At 38.6% G+C, this 17,183-nt stretch overlaps 1 protein-coding gene across 1 annotated transcript in view; it reads left to right on the forward strand.

Annotated features, from left to right (window-relative positions):
• The window catches only part of mpzl3 (myelin protein zero-like 3), a 32,485-nt gene extending 19,514 nt beyond the window's left edge, over positions 1 to 12,971 (forward strand). The window contains exons 3-6 of the mRNA XM_051665008.1: positions 7,061 to 7,271; positions 7,820 to 7,982; positions 8,059 to 8,119; positions 11,803 to 12,971. Of these exons, the coding sequence (XP_051520968.1) occupies positions 7,061 to 7,271; positions 7,820 to 7,982; positions 8,059 to 8,119; positions 11,803 to 11,868 (501 nt within the window). The 3' untranslated portion in view covers positions 11,869 to 12,971. The remainder of the gene's footprint in view (positions 1 to 7,060; positions 7,272 to 7,819; positions 7,983 to 8,058; positions 8,120 to 11,802) is intronic.
• The last annotated feature ends 4,212 nt before the right edge of the window (positions 12,972 to 17,183 follow it).

The raw sequence follows: 17,183 nt of genomic DNA on the forward strand, positions 1-17,183 counted from the left end.
GCAGTTTCTCCCATTCTTCTTTGCAGGACCTCTCAAGCTCCATCAGGTTGGATGGGGAGCGTCGGTGCACAGCCATTTTCAGATCTCTCCAGAGATGTTCAATCGGGTTCAAGTCTGGGCTCTGGCTGGGCCACTCAAGGACATTCACAGAGTTGTCCCGGAGCCACTCCTTTGTTATCTGTGTGCTTAGGGTCGTTATCCTGTTGGAAGATGAACCTTCACCCCAGTCTGAAGTCCAGAGTGCTCTGGAGCAGGTTTTCATCAAGGATGTCTCTGTACATTGCTGCATTCATCTTTCCCTCAATCCTGACTAGTCTCCCAGTTCCTGCCGCTGAAAAACATCCCCACAGCATGATGCTGCCACCACCATGCTTCACTGTAGGGATGGTATTGGCCAGGTGATGAGCGGTGCCTGGTTTCCTCCAGACATGACGCTTGCCATTCAGGCCAAAGAGTTCAATCTTTGTTTCTCATGGTCTGAGAGTCCTTCAGGTGCCTTTTGGCAAACTCCAGGCGGGCTGTCATGTGCCTTTTACTGAGGAGTGGCTTCCGCCTGGCCACTCTACCATACAGGCCTGATTGGTGGAGTGCTGCAGAGATGGTTGTTCTTCTGGAAGGTTCTCCTCTCTCCACAGAGAAATGCTGGAGCTCTGTCAGAGTGACCATCGGGTTCTTGGTCACCTCCCTGACTAAGGCCCTTCTCCCCCGATTGCTCAGTTTGGCCGGGCGGCCAGCTGTAGGAAGAGTCCTGGTGGTTCCAGACTTCTTCCATTTACGGATGATGGAGGCCACTGTGCTCATTGGGACCTTCAATGCTGCAGAAATTTTTCTGTACCCTTCCCCAGATCTGTGCCTCGATACAATCCTGTCTCGGAGGTCTACAGACAATTCCTTGGACTTCATGGCTTGGTTTGTGCTCTGACATGCACTGTTAACTGTGGGACCTTATATAGACAGGTGTGTGCTTTCCGGATGCACTGTACATCTAGAGTAGCCAATCGAAACGGGTACATGTCGCTAAAAACGTAAGCAGTTCTGCAAAGTAATACACACAACTAGCTAACTGAATCACAGACATGAAATCAGCCTGTTAGGAAGTATTAGGAGGCAGCCCTGCTGTCATGGAAACCAATCAGGCTCGGTAGCCGCTAGCCATTAGCTAGCTATCCAGCAAGTCAACTGAACACAACAACAACTCTGACATCAACACCATTGCAGTTTATTTGTGTACTATTAGTTAAATGCTTTTTCATGATCCATAGCGTTGTCACAGGCAAGAACGTTTTCTTCTGGTGATGTTTATTGCTGGTTGGCAATTCAGTTTATGGTGCATTACTGCCACATACCGAGCTGGACAGTGAAACGTCACAAGAAAGTCTTTCAGTGGAGTCATCAGCTGAAGATAATGAAATTGGCGCACACACACACTTTATGAAGGATTAAATCCTAAACTGAGTGTACTACATAACTGTGTGCTCTCTAGCGACATCTGTGGTTGAAAATTAAAATTGCAAGCATTGCGGAAGAACACGTTACATCAGTCGCATGTCTGTAAATGCACACAATAACACCTTAAACTAAAAACATAAAACAAGGATTCAATAATGATGGGGATAAAATTATGCTTTATGAAACATGAAAATAATATGCTTAAATATGCAATATAACAGTTACAAGAAGTCAATTTCAGAAGTCATAAATATTAGTAAACATGTCACAGTAACGTCCCCCGACAACGTAGACTCATCGCGATCGGTTAACACACGAGTAATGTTCAATTCATAAAAGCATGACACACAATATTAGCTTCAACAACCCTACCAGACAACATATCCAAGCATTAAAGCAGGTAAACAACTGCATCAAATGGATAACAGATAAACATCCATCCAGATTGTTGCGATGATGTCCTGAACTGAACATTAGTTCGTTTCTCCAGCTGGAACATGAGACAGCCGGCACTTCTTTCCTGTGTTTAGGGACATGATGTAATGACGCAAGGATGTACGTCATAAACCAATGATTTCGTGCCAAATCGAACCCGACAGCTCAAAATACAAATAATTTTTATAGGTTTACCGTAGTGAATCGGGGTAAGATAAGGACATTGTTTTAAACACTGTTGATGTACTCAATAAATAATGGCAATTTGTTCATTTTTAACCCAAAAAATCTTGCGTAGTGCAGCTTTAAAAATAGCTTACTCTATGGAATTTACTTGTAAACTAACAAGTTACGTTTAATTAATTCTTGAGGTCTGACAAACATGTGGAATGCACTTCTGCCCCCATTAATATAATATATATATAAAAACGAAACATTTATTGACTTGAGACTCGTACTCGTGACGAAAGACTCAAGACTTGACTCGGACTTCAGATGAAAGACTGTGGAACATCTCTGCCTCTAACGTGACTGGTTGGCCAGTTTTTTTTATTTTATATGAGCTCTATAATTAGGTTTCATAACTCAGTATAGTCATCTGTAAATCACGTTAAGTTGATAATGGATGGTCAATGCAAATGCTGTTAAACCTGTAAATAAACACATCATTGGCAGGTCGCAGGGCAGAAAACGACCGCACTCTGTCGTATAGCTTACACATCTGTAATATCTTACAGCGTTTCGGTCAAAGACCCGAGAAGTTTCACAGATGATGCTGGCGATGCGCTGAACTGAACCAGAGAAGATTAATGATGATGGACATCCTCCTCCCATTATTTACACTCATGTCAAACCATTTTATTGACCTCTTGAACTGATTGATTCTCAAAAGAGCAAAAACATGCGATGACAGTAAGTCCACTATTGTGCTTGCTAAATAAAAATGTTACCATGTGATTGCGTTTCATTCATAAAAACAATTTAATTACTGTTCCGCATAGATGTAAACAGTATTTACTAGCGTGTCTGGTGATGTCCTTATATGGTGTTTTCATGGTCGTGGATTATGATAATTGTGAAAGAACATGCACACTAACATACACACGTTTTACGAACAAATCCGGGGAGTACGAAGTTTTTGTGAATCCGAAGGAAGGTTTATGGGAAGATCCATTTTATGCGTAAATTACTCTTAATGTACTCATATATTTATGAAAGTTTCATGAATGAGGCCCTTTGTCATATAAACATCAGCCAGATGTTAATTCACTAACAGCTGTAATCGATTCAGTAAATAAGTCTTCAGACTGATTTAAACCTTGTTTGTGAGTTTGTCTTGACTGGTTTGTTATAGCTGAAGTGTGTCATTTTTTTTGGATGATAAAGTTCTTTCTCGTATCCCAGTTTAATATACAAAGTCAACTATAATTAATCCATCTGTAGGTTGATTTCATCTAAAAGTGAAACACTGGAGCTCTTAGAGCGCCTTGTCCAGCCTGACACAACATTGACTCAACCAATGCCTAAAGGTTGGCGGTGGGATTTTCTGTTTGTACAACCAATGGGAGATGTGAGGAGTGTTCTGAAATTAGTTTGAAAATGGTGGCTGCATCTGAAATCACGTATTGTCCCAGTATGTACTGTATTTGATGAAGAACACACTTCTCGGCTGTTCTTTAGGTATGTCCTGGCCAAATTCCCCCCATTGGCCCTTCTCAATCATGGCCTCCTAATAATCCCCATCCATTAATTGGCTGTATAACTCTACTCTCTCCTCTCCACCAATAGCTGGTGTGTGGTGAGTGTACTGGCGCACTATGGCTGCCGTCACATTATCCAGGTGGATGCTGCACACTGGTGGTGGATGAGGAGAGTCCCGTTCACTGTGTAAAGCGATTTGAGTGTAGGGTCAGAGCGCCTAATAAATGTAACATTAATTCATTCATGCGAGTAGTATGAATAGATTTCGGACATACTTTTTCTGTTGACATAAGTATTGACCCGTGACCAGAATATATGATGTAATAACTTTCTTGGTATATATACAGTTGTGCTCAAAAGTTTGCATACCCTTGGAGAATTGGTAATATATGTACCATTTTTAAAGAAAACATGAGTGAGCAAGCAAAACACATTTCTTTTATTTCTTATGGGATTCATATTCAACTGTAGGTTATAACAGAATGGCACAATCATAAAACAAAACATGGCAACAAAGAAAAAAATGAAATGACCCCTGTTCAAAAGTCTGCATACCCTTAGTTCTTAAAACTGTGTATTGCCCCCTTTAGCACAATGACAGTGTGCAGTCTTTTGTAATAGTTGTCTATGAGGCCCCAAATTCTTGCAGGTGGTATAGCTGCCCATTCATCTTGGCAAAATGCCTCCAGGTCATGCAAAGTCTTTGGTCGTCTTGCATGAACAGCACGTTTGAGATCTCCCCAGAGTGGCTCGATGATATTAAGGTCAGGAGACTGTGATGGCCACTCCAGAACCTTCACCTTTTTCTGCTGTAACCACTGGAGGGTCAACTTGGCCTTGTGCTTAGGGTCATTGTCATGCTGGAAAGTCCAAGAGCGTCCCATGCGCAGCTTTCGTGCAGAAGAATGCAAATCTGCCAGTATTTTCTGATAACATGCTGCATTCATCTTGCCATCAATTTTCACAAGATTCCCCGTGTCTTTAGAGCTCACACACCCCCAAAACATCAGTGAGCCACCACCATGCTTCACAGTGGGGATGGTATTCTTTTCACTATAGGCCTTGTTGACCCCTCTCCAAACATAGCGCTTATGGTTGTGACCATAAAGCTCTATTTTGGTCTCGTCACTCCAAATTACAGTGTGCCAGAAGCTGTGAGGCGTGTCAAGGTGTTGTCGGGCATATTGTAACCGGGCTTTTTTGTGGCATTGGTGCAGTAAAGGCTTCTTTCTGGCAACTCGACCATGCAGCTCATTTTTGTTCAAGTATCGTCGTATTGTGCTCCTTGAAACAACCACACCGTCTTTTTCCAGAGCAGCCTGTATTTCTCCTGAGGTTACCTGTGGGTTTTTCTTTGTATCCTGAACAATTCTTCTGGCAGTTGTGGCTGAAATCTTTCTTGGTCTACCTGACCTTGGCTTGGTATCAAGAGATCCCCGAATTTTCCACTTCTTAATAAGTGATTGAACAGTACTGACTGGCATTTTCAAGGCTTTGGATATCTTTTTATATCCTTTTCCATCTTTATAAAGTTCCATTACCTTGTTACGCAGGTCTTTTGACAGTTCTTTTCTGCTCCCCATGGCTCAGTATCTAGCCTGCTCAGTGCATCCACGTGAGAGCTAACAAACTCATTGACTATTTATACACAGACACTAATTGCAATTTAAAAAGCCACAGGTGTGGGAAATTAACCTTTAATTGCCATTTAAACCTGTGTGTGTCACCTTGTGTGTCTGTAACAAGGCCAAACATTCAAGGGTGTGTAAACTTTTGATCAGGGCCATTTGGGTGATTTCTGTTATCATTATGATTTAAAAAGGAGCCAAACAACTATGTGATAATAAATGGCTTCATATGATCACTATCCTTAAATAAAACCATGATCAGTCATATTTTCAAAATCAATGTCAAAATTTCACAATTTCTGCCAGGGTATGCAAACTTTTGAGCACAACTGTTTATGTATATCATTTACAGTTGAAAAGAGCCATTTGACTCGCGGTTCACCACTGTTTGTTTAACCTCCTGAGACCCGAGCGTGACTGCTGTGTGCATTTTCCATTCCCCTTTTTGATTTGTAACTAGTAGCACCAAATAAACAAGCCAAAGATTTTATATATATATTTTATAGAGCAAATAGTTTTCCTAAAAATGTATGTCCTCATATGTGGACAGCGAGACTAAGTTGTGAAATTTTAAATAATATCCATCTATAGAAAGTCATCAAATAGTTTATGATGTGTCCAGGAGTGTTGATTATTCATGTTTTTGAGACGTTACAGACATTACATCAGAAATTAGCATAATTAATTCAGATTCAAAGTAATGTCCAGCATCATCCAATCACTGTCAATCATGTTCAAATAAAATGATACATTATAAATTCTGAATCTATGTACTGATTATCATTGTCTCATGTCTGTTAAACATGTTGAGTGATTCAAACATCATCTGCAGCCTGAAACTGAACTTTTGATCAGATTTTAGGAGTGAATGCACTTAACTGCATAGAGAGCTATAGGATGCTCCCTTGCTCCCTATTTAGTGAATGACTTAACCTCCAGTGTGCTGTCTGTCTGCACTGGTCTCAGAAAAGTTTGAAATGCACTTTATTTTCATCCTAACTCATATAAAGCCTCTGAAAGCAACATTTATCAGCTTTTGCATGAATACATTTATTCTCAATGTGATAATGTACAGTAAATATAAGATACTTTAACTGAAACTGATCATACAGTCCACGAATGTGGTCATTGTGTTTAACAGTGTGCTGTTTCATGATAAAAATGGCATATCGGATGAAACTAGAGACTCAAACAAGTTTCAGTGTAAAAACTTAATGAGATCTCTTACCAGATGTAGTTTTGTTAGCGCTTCAACCAAACACAAACTCCGCTGTGATCGGCACTATGTTGTTTTGTCACATGACTCCGTACATCAAAAGTTTAAACGTTTACTGACAGCACAGAGTCTCCTGAACTGAGATCAGTCCATTTAAATTAATTTAAATTATGTGTTGTATATAGCAAAGCCAAATTACAATGTCCACGCATGTGTACACGGGGTCACACAAGGTTAAATCCAGCGTTTGAATGTGATGTCTCCTCCGCTCCTGTGGGATTATGGGATAGTAAAGCGTCCAGTTGATGAACACTTCAGAATCTCACTTGATTTAGTAGATCATCTGGGTATTTCTCACTTACTGTTTCATGAATGTTATGGATTCGGACATACTACTCCATTAGCATACTGTTTTTGTCATACTATATAGTAGGGAAGTATGGATATATTTGAGCGCGGCCAGTGATTATTATTGCAGTTCTGTTTGGTGATGGATATTGACGCAGAAATTAAATACTTGTGTATATAAAAGGATCTGGCTCTCTGTTCATTTACTGAGCTTACATCATCATATACACATCATATTATTGATCAGTTATTGAAAGCTTTATATGTATCTCTGTCTCTGCAGTTTTTTCACTTCTCGTCTCAAGTATACCCCCCTGTGGAGGATCATTTTAAGGGACGTGTGAAGTGGGTCGGCAGGCCATCACGAGGTGAAGCATCAATCGAGCTTCTGAACGCATCACTCACTGATAACGGCACTTACACCTGCGCTGTACGCAACCCACCTGATGTCCAAGGCCGTCCTGCTCACATTGTCCTCACCGTAACACCAAAGAGTGAGACGATAAACATTACGATTTTAACAATCTCAACCTCATGTCAAGAACACATCCTGCTCTTATTAAACCACAAAATCACAAGAAAATTAAATAAAATACAAAAGATAAATAAATAATTCTTGACTGTAATGTGACTGTAAAATTCTCATTGCGATAATGCAAAAAATAATATACCATAGTATTAACATTTTAAAAGTATAACAAGCATTACAATAACACACAATTTTAAGTATACTTCATGGTAGTATTTGTTGTCATGAATTGAATTAATGATGATTTTAATGAAGAAAATCATTATGTCTGGACAGGACATTTTATTACTCCTGTAAATGAGATTACTGTTGAGATTACAGCAATGATAATTTCTCATGAAAATAATGTTAAAATGCAACTAATTTCTTTTAAGCAAAATATCATTTATTTCTTTTGATTTTAGGGTTTAAATATGAGCTGGACATTTCTGTGTGCGATTCATCCTGACACTGAGACTATCATCATTTCACACAGTGGGAGTTTTCAGTGTTTCATATGTTTGTGCGTGTCAGGAGTGTCGGTGGCGTTCACTGATGTGGCCGTGTTGCTGGCGTTTGTTCTGGTTCCGTCAGCACTCGTCTCACTGCTGCTGTTGGGCAGAACTGTGTGTCCGTGTTGGGCTGTATCAGAGAGTCGAGCAGCGACTCATCACTCGCCCATCGAGGTGATCACTGGGTAAGAACAAACACTTGAATCAAACGAATACAGCAGACAGATTTCCCTTGAGTGATGATTGTGTTTCCATTCACAGTGATGAGGATTTCTACAAACAGCCGCTGCAGAAAGAGAATCTGAGCTGCTGTTACTTTAAGGTAAACTTCCTGTCACTAATGTAGATAAAGTAATGGAGATGGATGCAGCTGTAATAAATGAGGATTTGTTTTATTTTGTCAACAATAATAAAGGCAAGATAAAAAGATGCATCATGAATGAAAAGTTGTACTAATCAAGAAATGATTTGTAATTTTGAAACATATATAAAATCATGATCACATTAAAATGAATAATCCAGTCACATCTGTTACCTTATAAAAGCTGTTTTATTCTACATGGAGAGGGTCCACACATTACAATCACATGACCACCGAATACTGCTCGCTTAACCTCAGTAACGTGCTGTTATTGGACACTTTCACTCATTGATTAAAGTAATCATGGCTGACTGTGAATTAGGGCTGGGCGATATATCGAGTATTCGTGATATAATCACGCTGATTTGAATGTGCTTTTTATTTTGCATTAAGTTTTATAAAGAGCACATCAGTAGACTAATTTCACGATCCTTCTGGACAGCACAATTAATCAAAATAACACCAAAATGGCAATATGGTCATATGTGATAATAAAATTGCAATGGGCTGCGATAAAAGACAGATAAACATGTCTGTGCGTTTCAGAACGGGTGACGGGCTGTTCTGTGCACACGCGGGACTCATGCGTGTTTAAAGCACTATTAGACCAGATCACATGTATTGTGAAAGTACTGAATGTTCAAGCATTCGCACAGTTCCAAACTTTAGTAACCGCTACAAATTATTATACAAATCTACAAAGGCGGCACAGTATAACAGAAAGGGAGTGGACAACAGTGCTTCACCAGCTGCAGAACATTAAAGGTGCTGTAAGTGATTTCAGCTGTTCTACTTCCACGAGACTGAACTGTTGGATTAGCCACGCCCCCTCTTTCCAAAACCCCGCCCTCCAAAGATACCAAATGATCTTTATTGAGACTGACAATAAAACAGCGCCCTCATCTGACAACTGTTATGAACAACATGGCATAAAAATGGCATTAAGCCTCAATAATTCACTGCAGCTACAATACTGTGAGAATCACAAGATGATTGACAGGCAGAGAGCGTCAGAGACTCTTTATAACTTTCAGGGAGCAGGAACATTTTTTGCAAACCTTTCCATTAAAAAAAATCACTAACAGCATCTTTAATTGTATTCTACACGCTGCACTTTCAGTGTCAAAATAAAAGCTCCATGTGAAGTAAATAGGAAAGAAATATATCACTTTTAAATAAAACAAATCTAATCCTCAAAATAATAATAGTAATTCAGTATTATAATAATTAACTTGATTGGGTCGCACAGTAATAATTTAGTATTATAAAATATTCAACCAGATTTTTTTTTAAAAAGTGTAGTTTTTGCACAGTGTTCATTTGCAAAAAATGTTTTAGTAAAAATATATGAAGGTAAATAATGCTTTTAAAATATAAATCTAAAAGTGCATATCAATGACAGTGATTCAATCTAATTTCCCCTTGTGTTCATTTAGTGCTAAACTGTAGGGAAACATGCCTTTTTATTTTTAAACAGATTTTTATTTAATGCCTTTAAAATACTGAATCTACTTGGGCTACAATGACTGTTTGCATTAAAAAAAAAAAAAAAAGCACTTTTGAGCCATTTAAGAGCATATACATAATTATATCGAATATCGTCAATAGGCTGAAAAATATCGAGATATAATTTTTGAAGCTGTATCGCCCCGACCTACTGTGAATTATCAATTGCTACAATTGCATCGGTAACTGAAAACTTCTGCGTTTAAAATAAAAAAATAAAAAAGAATGCTGCATCCAGGCCACTAGGTGTCAGTGGATGTCCAGGACGATTTGCATACAGAATTACTGAGTGCACCTTTAAATTGAAATAAAGCAGGGGTTTTTTATCTCCCTTTTCTCCCCAATTTGGAATGCTCAATTCCTAATGCGCTCTAAGTCCTCGTGGTGGTGTAGTGACTCGCCTCAATCTGGGTGGCGGAGGATGAATCTCAGTTGCTTCCGCGTCTGAGACCGTCAATCCGCGCATCTTATCACGTGACTTGTTGAGCGCGTTACCACGGAGACATAGCACGTGTGGAGGCTTCATGCTATTCTCCGCGGCATCCATGCACAACTCACCACACACCCCACCGAGAGCGAGAACCACATTATAGCGACCACGAGGAGGTTACCCCATGTGACTCTACCCTCCCTAGCAACCGGGCCAATTTGGTTGCTTAGGAGACCTGGCTGGAGTCACTCAGCACACCCTGGATTCGAACTCACGACTCCAGGGGTGGTAGTCAGCGTCAATACTCGCTGAGCTACCCAGACCCCCAAAATAAAGCAGTTTTAAACCTATTGTCGACTAAAATTTTATGATAATGTAATACTGGAAGATACTTACACTGATGTTTTTTTGTTTCTTTGTTTTTTAAGAACGGAATATCTAGAAAGAATTGATGTAAATAATCCAGTCACAGTATGTTGTGGATATGAACACCTGTATAATATATAATAATATAATGAATAATAACTTTATTAATTGGTTATTACCACACTCAAACACATCCTATATATGTGACATTAATCCCTGTATCCACAACGTAAACATCGTATTACAGCTGACCTCTGCACAAACAATGAAGACAATGAACAGATGAACTTGAAGTTACGCGCTAGTCAGAATGTGTAACTTGGGTTGTGAATGCACCATTTCCTTAAAAACAAGTAACGGGGGGTAGCTCAGTGGTAAAGACGCTGACTATCACACCTGGAGTTCGCAAGTTCGAATCCAGGGTGTGCTGAGTGACTCCAGCCAGGTCTCCTAAGCAACCAAATTGGCCCGGTTGCTAGGGAGGGTAGAGTCACATGGGGTAACCTCCTCGTGGTCGTTATAATGTGGTTCTCGCTCTCGGTGGGGCGTGTGGTGAGTTGTGTGTGGATGCTGTGCAGAATAGTGTGAAGCCTCTACATGCGCTATGTCTCCGTGGTAACGCACTCAACAAGCCACGTGATAAGATGCGTGGATTGACGGTCTCATACACGGAGGCAACTGAGATTCGTCCTCCGCCACGAGGACTTAGAGCGCATTGGGGATTGGGCATTCCAAATTGGGGAGGAAAAAAAAAAACCACGTAACGCAATCTCCTAAACTGTCTAAATGTGAGGAATCACTTCTAAAAGTACTTCAGTATATTCACTATAGGTGTTTATTTCTATTTAATCTTGCATATTAAACATATTCATCTTTTATATGTTTGATACATGTTTAAATAATCATAAGCAGTTTATGCATTAATCAACATATTACAATATTTGTTTACATGTTTTTGTCATTTAGCATATTATCATAAACAAAATGTCATTTTTGTTGACTAAAATTAAAAATAATTATATACAAATTACCAAAACTATAAATTACAATAAGTAAAATGGACTAAAATAAATGGATATGACACGACAAAATATTTACTAAATTTAAAGGACATTTTTTGTCAAATGTATAAAATTTTGAACGTGTGAAATAGTTGCAACACACTACAATAAATACATTTCTTCAATCACAAACACTCGAGTGATGATGCTTATTACACATTTTCTCAGTTCTTTCACCTTATATAATTTCAAACTGCCCTGATCTGCATTATTTCATGAGTTTTATTAAATAAAACTCTTAGTGTTTTGAGTGTTTATTGTGACTGTGATGTTTATTTCAGGACTCTGATTATGAGGACGACTACATACTACACGACAAACCACACGAACACGAGTCACGGTGTTAGACAAACTTCTGTGTGTGAGATAAAGCTCCAGACATCATTCTGCTGATTAGTGTTGTGTGTTTGAGTGAATGTAACACTTGTGTAATGATACTTTATTTAAAACAGGAAATGATGGACTGTGTTACTGTAATCAATGTAATAAATTCCCCTTTTGAAAACAGACCAGAGATCTGAAGAACTGATGTCAGATCAGTGAATCTACATTAAAACTTCACCTTAAAATAAAAAAGAAAAAGACAGTCACATGATCATTCACTGGACAATTTGCACTTTCTGATTGGCTCTTTCTGTTCACTGTGTTTTGGTGTAACTGTAAGTCATTACCATTTACACAGCTTGTACAGAAGCTTGTACAGACCTGCTTTTGAATTTGATGAATACAGTATATCATATTAGATATTAGATATTAACATATCTGTTGAAATATAACTAACATTGATATCTCTGATTTGTGGATAAAAAGGACATTACGCTCTGTCTTATAAAAACAGGATAGAAGCACATCAGCGTTTACTGGTCTGTCAATGTTTGTTTCCTCTGTTGCTTTTTATAATTAGCTGCCGTAGGTTCATAAATCTCTTCAGTCCTGCTAATTTCAGCTGTTTGATTAAAGAGAAACAGTTTATGCTGAAATATCATAAATCTTTATTTTTATGTGCTGTAAACAGACTCTTTAGTGCTTATGAAATATCTGAATGCAGTGAATTTATTTTGTTGGGAAAGTTCTATTTTTGTACTTTGGAGTTTATGGCCAAACAGGGTTTTTGGATTTTCACTGTATTTAGATTCCAGGTCAAATGTGTTAATATATTGACAGCATTAACAGAATATAAATAAACATTTAAATAAAACACGTAGATCTGATTCTTTCTTATAATGCTGTAGAATCATTCTACATTTTTATATCTCACTTCAAAATATTTAAATGTTTTCAATATAATTACACATTTTCATTTTTCAAAAATATGAATGTTTTGATAAAAATGTAGAGCATGTTAGCGGGAAAGTCACTTATAATTTTGCATTTAAAAATGAATGTTTTCCAGTGTAACATCAATGTTAATTTATATATGATGAAATAAACGATGGACAATATTCTGATGATAAACAAATGACACTTGTTATTTTATTTATTTATTTTATGTTTGGGTTTTTAAAATGTAATTAGTTAGACTCTACATTTTATTGTAGTTCTCAAGTCATTTTCCTGACTTTGAACACCAGCAGAATTTAAATGTTATCTTCAAACAGCTCTACTAGATTTTAACCTCCTGAGACCCCTGAGACTCCCCTTTTTGATTTGTAACTAGTAGCACCTAATAAACATGCAAAAAAATAAATTCTAGAGCAAATAGTTTTCCTAAAAATGTATGTCCTCATATGTGGACAGCGGGACTAAGTTGTGAAATTATAAACAACATCAAGATTATTTTCATCAAATTGTTGATGAAAGTTATGAATGCACTTAACTGCATAGAGAGCTATAGGATGCTCCCTTGCTCCCTATTTAGTGAATGACTTAACCTCCAGTGTGCTGTCTGTCTGCACTGGTCTCAGAACAGTTTGAAATGCACCTTATTTTCATCCTAACTCATATAAAGCCTCTGAAAGACACATTTATCAGCTTATGGATGAATACATTTATTCTCAATGTGATAATGTACAGTAAATATAGGAATATATTTATTAATGTTAATGAATAGAACTGTATTGTAGTGATAACAAAATAAAATATAACAAAATGTATATTAAAAGGAAGTGAAATGACCCACAGATGTGTTAGAGTTGAAAGTTATTTAAAATAACATGTTTTTCTACTTTTGAGGAAATGCAGTTCCAGTGTCCACATATGTGCACATCATGTTTATCAGGACGCTGACACACGAAAAATGAATACATATTGTAAAGCGGCATATCAAATGAAACTAGAGACTCTACTCTTTACACCCAAACAGGTTTCAATGAAGAAACTTAAAGAGATTTCTTATCAGAGGCACTTTTGTTGGCGCTGCACCCGTAGAAGTGCTTCACGGAAATCAACGTCATGTTGTTGTGTCACGTGACTCGGTCTGGCAGAAGTTTAATCCTTAAATGACAGTCTAGAGTCAATTTTTTTTTTTATTCATTTAAATTATGCATTGCATATACTGCAGCCAAAATACAGCGTCCATGCATGTGGATGCGGGGCTGCATGAGGTTAATGAGGTTTTTTTTGTATTCTTTGACTATGATCTTTCAGCCCAGTTTATTAGTCAAACCTTTCTAATGCTTTACTCTCATCATCCAATGTGTGTGTGTGTTAGTCATCCACTGTGGATGTCGTTCTGGCCTGTTGCCATGGAGACAGAGCATCAGTAGAGATATGGGGATTCAACAGTGTCCATGGGGTCTTGTGAACACACATTAGCAGAGAGAGAGAGAGATGGATGGAGTTTCACTGTCAGCTGGAGTCGGAGGATGCCGTTTCAGTGTGGTTGCCTTGGTAACAGTTGCCAGCCTGATGGGGGTGGAGGTGCAGTCCTTTTATAGTGTCTGATGCAGACTGGAGGTGTTTGCACAGCAAACACAAGACCCGAATCAGCAGAATGCAAATGCCAAACGTCTCTGAGGAATGAACTTGTCACGGACTCCACACATCACACTTGAAGCAGAAACACTATCAGACACACATCAACACACCTGACTGCATCTACAACACTTTTCATGAAGGTTATCGTTACATGTGTAATACTTCTTAGATGTTTATAGAAGCTGGACACACTTGAATATTCATAAGAACACACATATGCTGGGATAAGACAAACTGTGATCAGATGAATATTAACTTTCTTGTATATATAAATTTTACTAATCATTTGTTTGTAAGCATTTTGTGTCACTATTTATATTCTCTATGAATGAAGTTCTAAACAAAAGTTTGGGAGGAGCATGTTCATTTAGTCCTACCAATCACAATGCTAGAGTAAGCATACAGTATATACTTATACATATATACCACTACTTACCTCACTCCTGTGACAATTCTTCCCAGCTCCGCCTAATGCAATTACTATAAAATTATTTCTCAGTTTAAGGAATATTCTGGGCTCAATACAATCAAAAAGCATAATGTCAACTATCATTAAAAATATGTTCAACTTGTCTCTCGTTTATTTAAACAAAAAAGTAAGGCACTTACAATGGGAGTGAATGGAGTCAATCCTTAAATGATAAAATATTAACTTTAAGTTAACATTACAGCCACAAGATGTAAACATTATATATTTCAACATGATTTTTGTATGCTAAAATTGCATACCTTATTAGTGTAAATTATATCCAAAATTACAACTTCGTGGGGGCCTGGGTAGCTCAGTGTTAAAAGACGCTGGCTATCACCACTGGAGTTCGCTAGTTCGAATCCCAGGGCATGCTGAGTGACTCCAGCCAGGTCTCCTAAGCAACCAAATTGGCCCGGTTGCTAGGGAGGGTAGAGTCACATTGGGTAACCTCCTCGTTGTCACTATAATGTGGTTCGTTCTTGGTGAGTTGAGCGTGGATGCCGCGGTGGATGGCGTGAAGCCTCCACATACACTATGTCTCCGTGGCAACGCACTCAACAAGCCACATGATAAGATGCGTGGGTTGGCGGTCTCAGATGCGGAGGCAGCTGGGATTCGTCCTCCACCACCCGGACTGAGGCGAATCACTATGCGACCACGAGGACTTAAAAGTGCATAGGGAATTGGGCATTCCAAATTGGTAGAAAAAGGGGGAAAAATTTTTTTTTAAAAATTACAACTTCATTATGTCATCAAGCACAAGGCAACTCCTTCTAGCCAATAGGATAGTTGAAAGGCATCAATATGTATTAAAAATAGGAAGGAAAAAGAAAACTTTAATAACCACTAATGGTTAGAAAATATAACAATGATGCTGTGCAGTGAATACCTAGCTCACAGGCAGGGATATAGAAATAATCCACTCACAGTTAAGGTGTGCAATATCAACAACAAAGTGAAAATGTGGGTGTCCAGACACGAGAGATGTATTCGTGACCCAGAAGAGAAAAATTCTGATGAAATGCGCTGTGCTCCGGTTTATATGCCTGCGATGACTCACGAATCAGGACCGGAGCATCAAGCGCCATCGGCCAATAGAATGGTGTGATTTTAAAGAGTCCCCATAGCGTCAGCTACTGATGCAGCGTTGAAGTGACTGACTTGAAAGGGAACAGGCATTTTATCACACCAAAATCATGTTAACATGTATAATGTTTACGTCGTGTGGCTATGCTTTTCAAACAGTGTGTATTTTTATGTTCACTTCCATTTTTGGAGTCTTACCTTAACCACCATTTTTAAATAAACAAGGGACAAGTCGATAATATTTACTGTAGTAATCAACATTATGCTACAAATGTTGTTGATTGAGCTTAACTTGGATTCAATTGCATGTGTGTGTGTGTGTGTGTGAGCTGTCTATCTTGAGCTGAAGCCCTCCATTATGGACAGCAATCATAAGGTGCGTACCAAACCGCACACTTCTGCACTATTTTACATCATTTTGAAGTGTAAGTAGTGCGAGTAGTATGTTTACACTGAAAATGCAACAAAAAGAAGTGTACTACGTGTACCTGGATGATGCACTTTTTCAACCGTCAAAAAGGAGTGTGGAATGTTTGACACTTCGTGCACTCAGCACACGCGGCTTACCGTACATAGCGGAAGGGGCGGAGTTATCGGCAGCGATGGTGATCTGGCAAAACAATTGTAAATAATGGAGAATATGACAACTAGTGAAACTTATGTGAAGACAGCACCTTACAAAATGAGTTAAATGCTTTACCATCATACCATGTTTTGTAAATATGTATATTATTGAGATATAAGTGTTGAACTGAGGGAGGGTTGCATGCTAAATCTAGCAGCAGCACAACGCTTGGGTTTGAAACGTCATTTCCATCAGCTGTTAAATTATATTAAGATGCGAATTCCTGAAATGAAATGTATTATTATTGATACACCAGGGAATTAGTAGAGCTACCATGATCTGAATTGGATGTGTCAAAAGGGGGATTTCCAAAATGTGTAGTGTTAGTGATACTCCAGGAATAAATTGTAATGGATTGTATTGTTTGTAAGTGACACAAGATGCAACTGGGATAAGTGGATACACTTTCTTCTAGTTGCCTACAGGGATGTGCCACAGGCCTCCTCCTGATCTCCACCCTTGGACCTTCTCTATGATCCATGCAGGGCCGCTGATAAGGGGGGACAACAGGACCTTTTGTCCTGGGCTTGAGCCGGGCCCAAACTGGAGGGTGGGGTCCACAG

This window comes from Myxocyprinus asiaticus, chromosome 31 (assembly GCF_019703515.2).
Source record: "Myxocyprinus asiaticus isolate MX2 ecotype Aquarium Trade chromosome 31, UBuf_Myxa_2, whole genome shotgun sequence".
Taxonomy (NCBI): Eukaryota; Metazoa; Chordata; class Actinopteri; order Cypriniformes; family Catostomidae; genus Myxocyprinus; species Myxocyprinus asiaticus.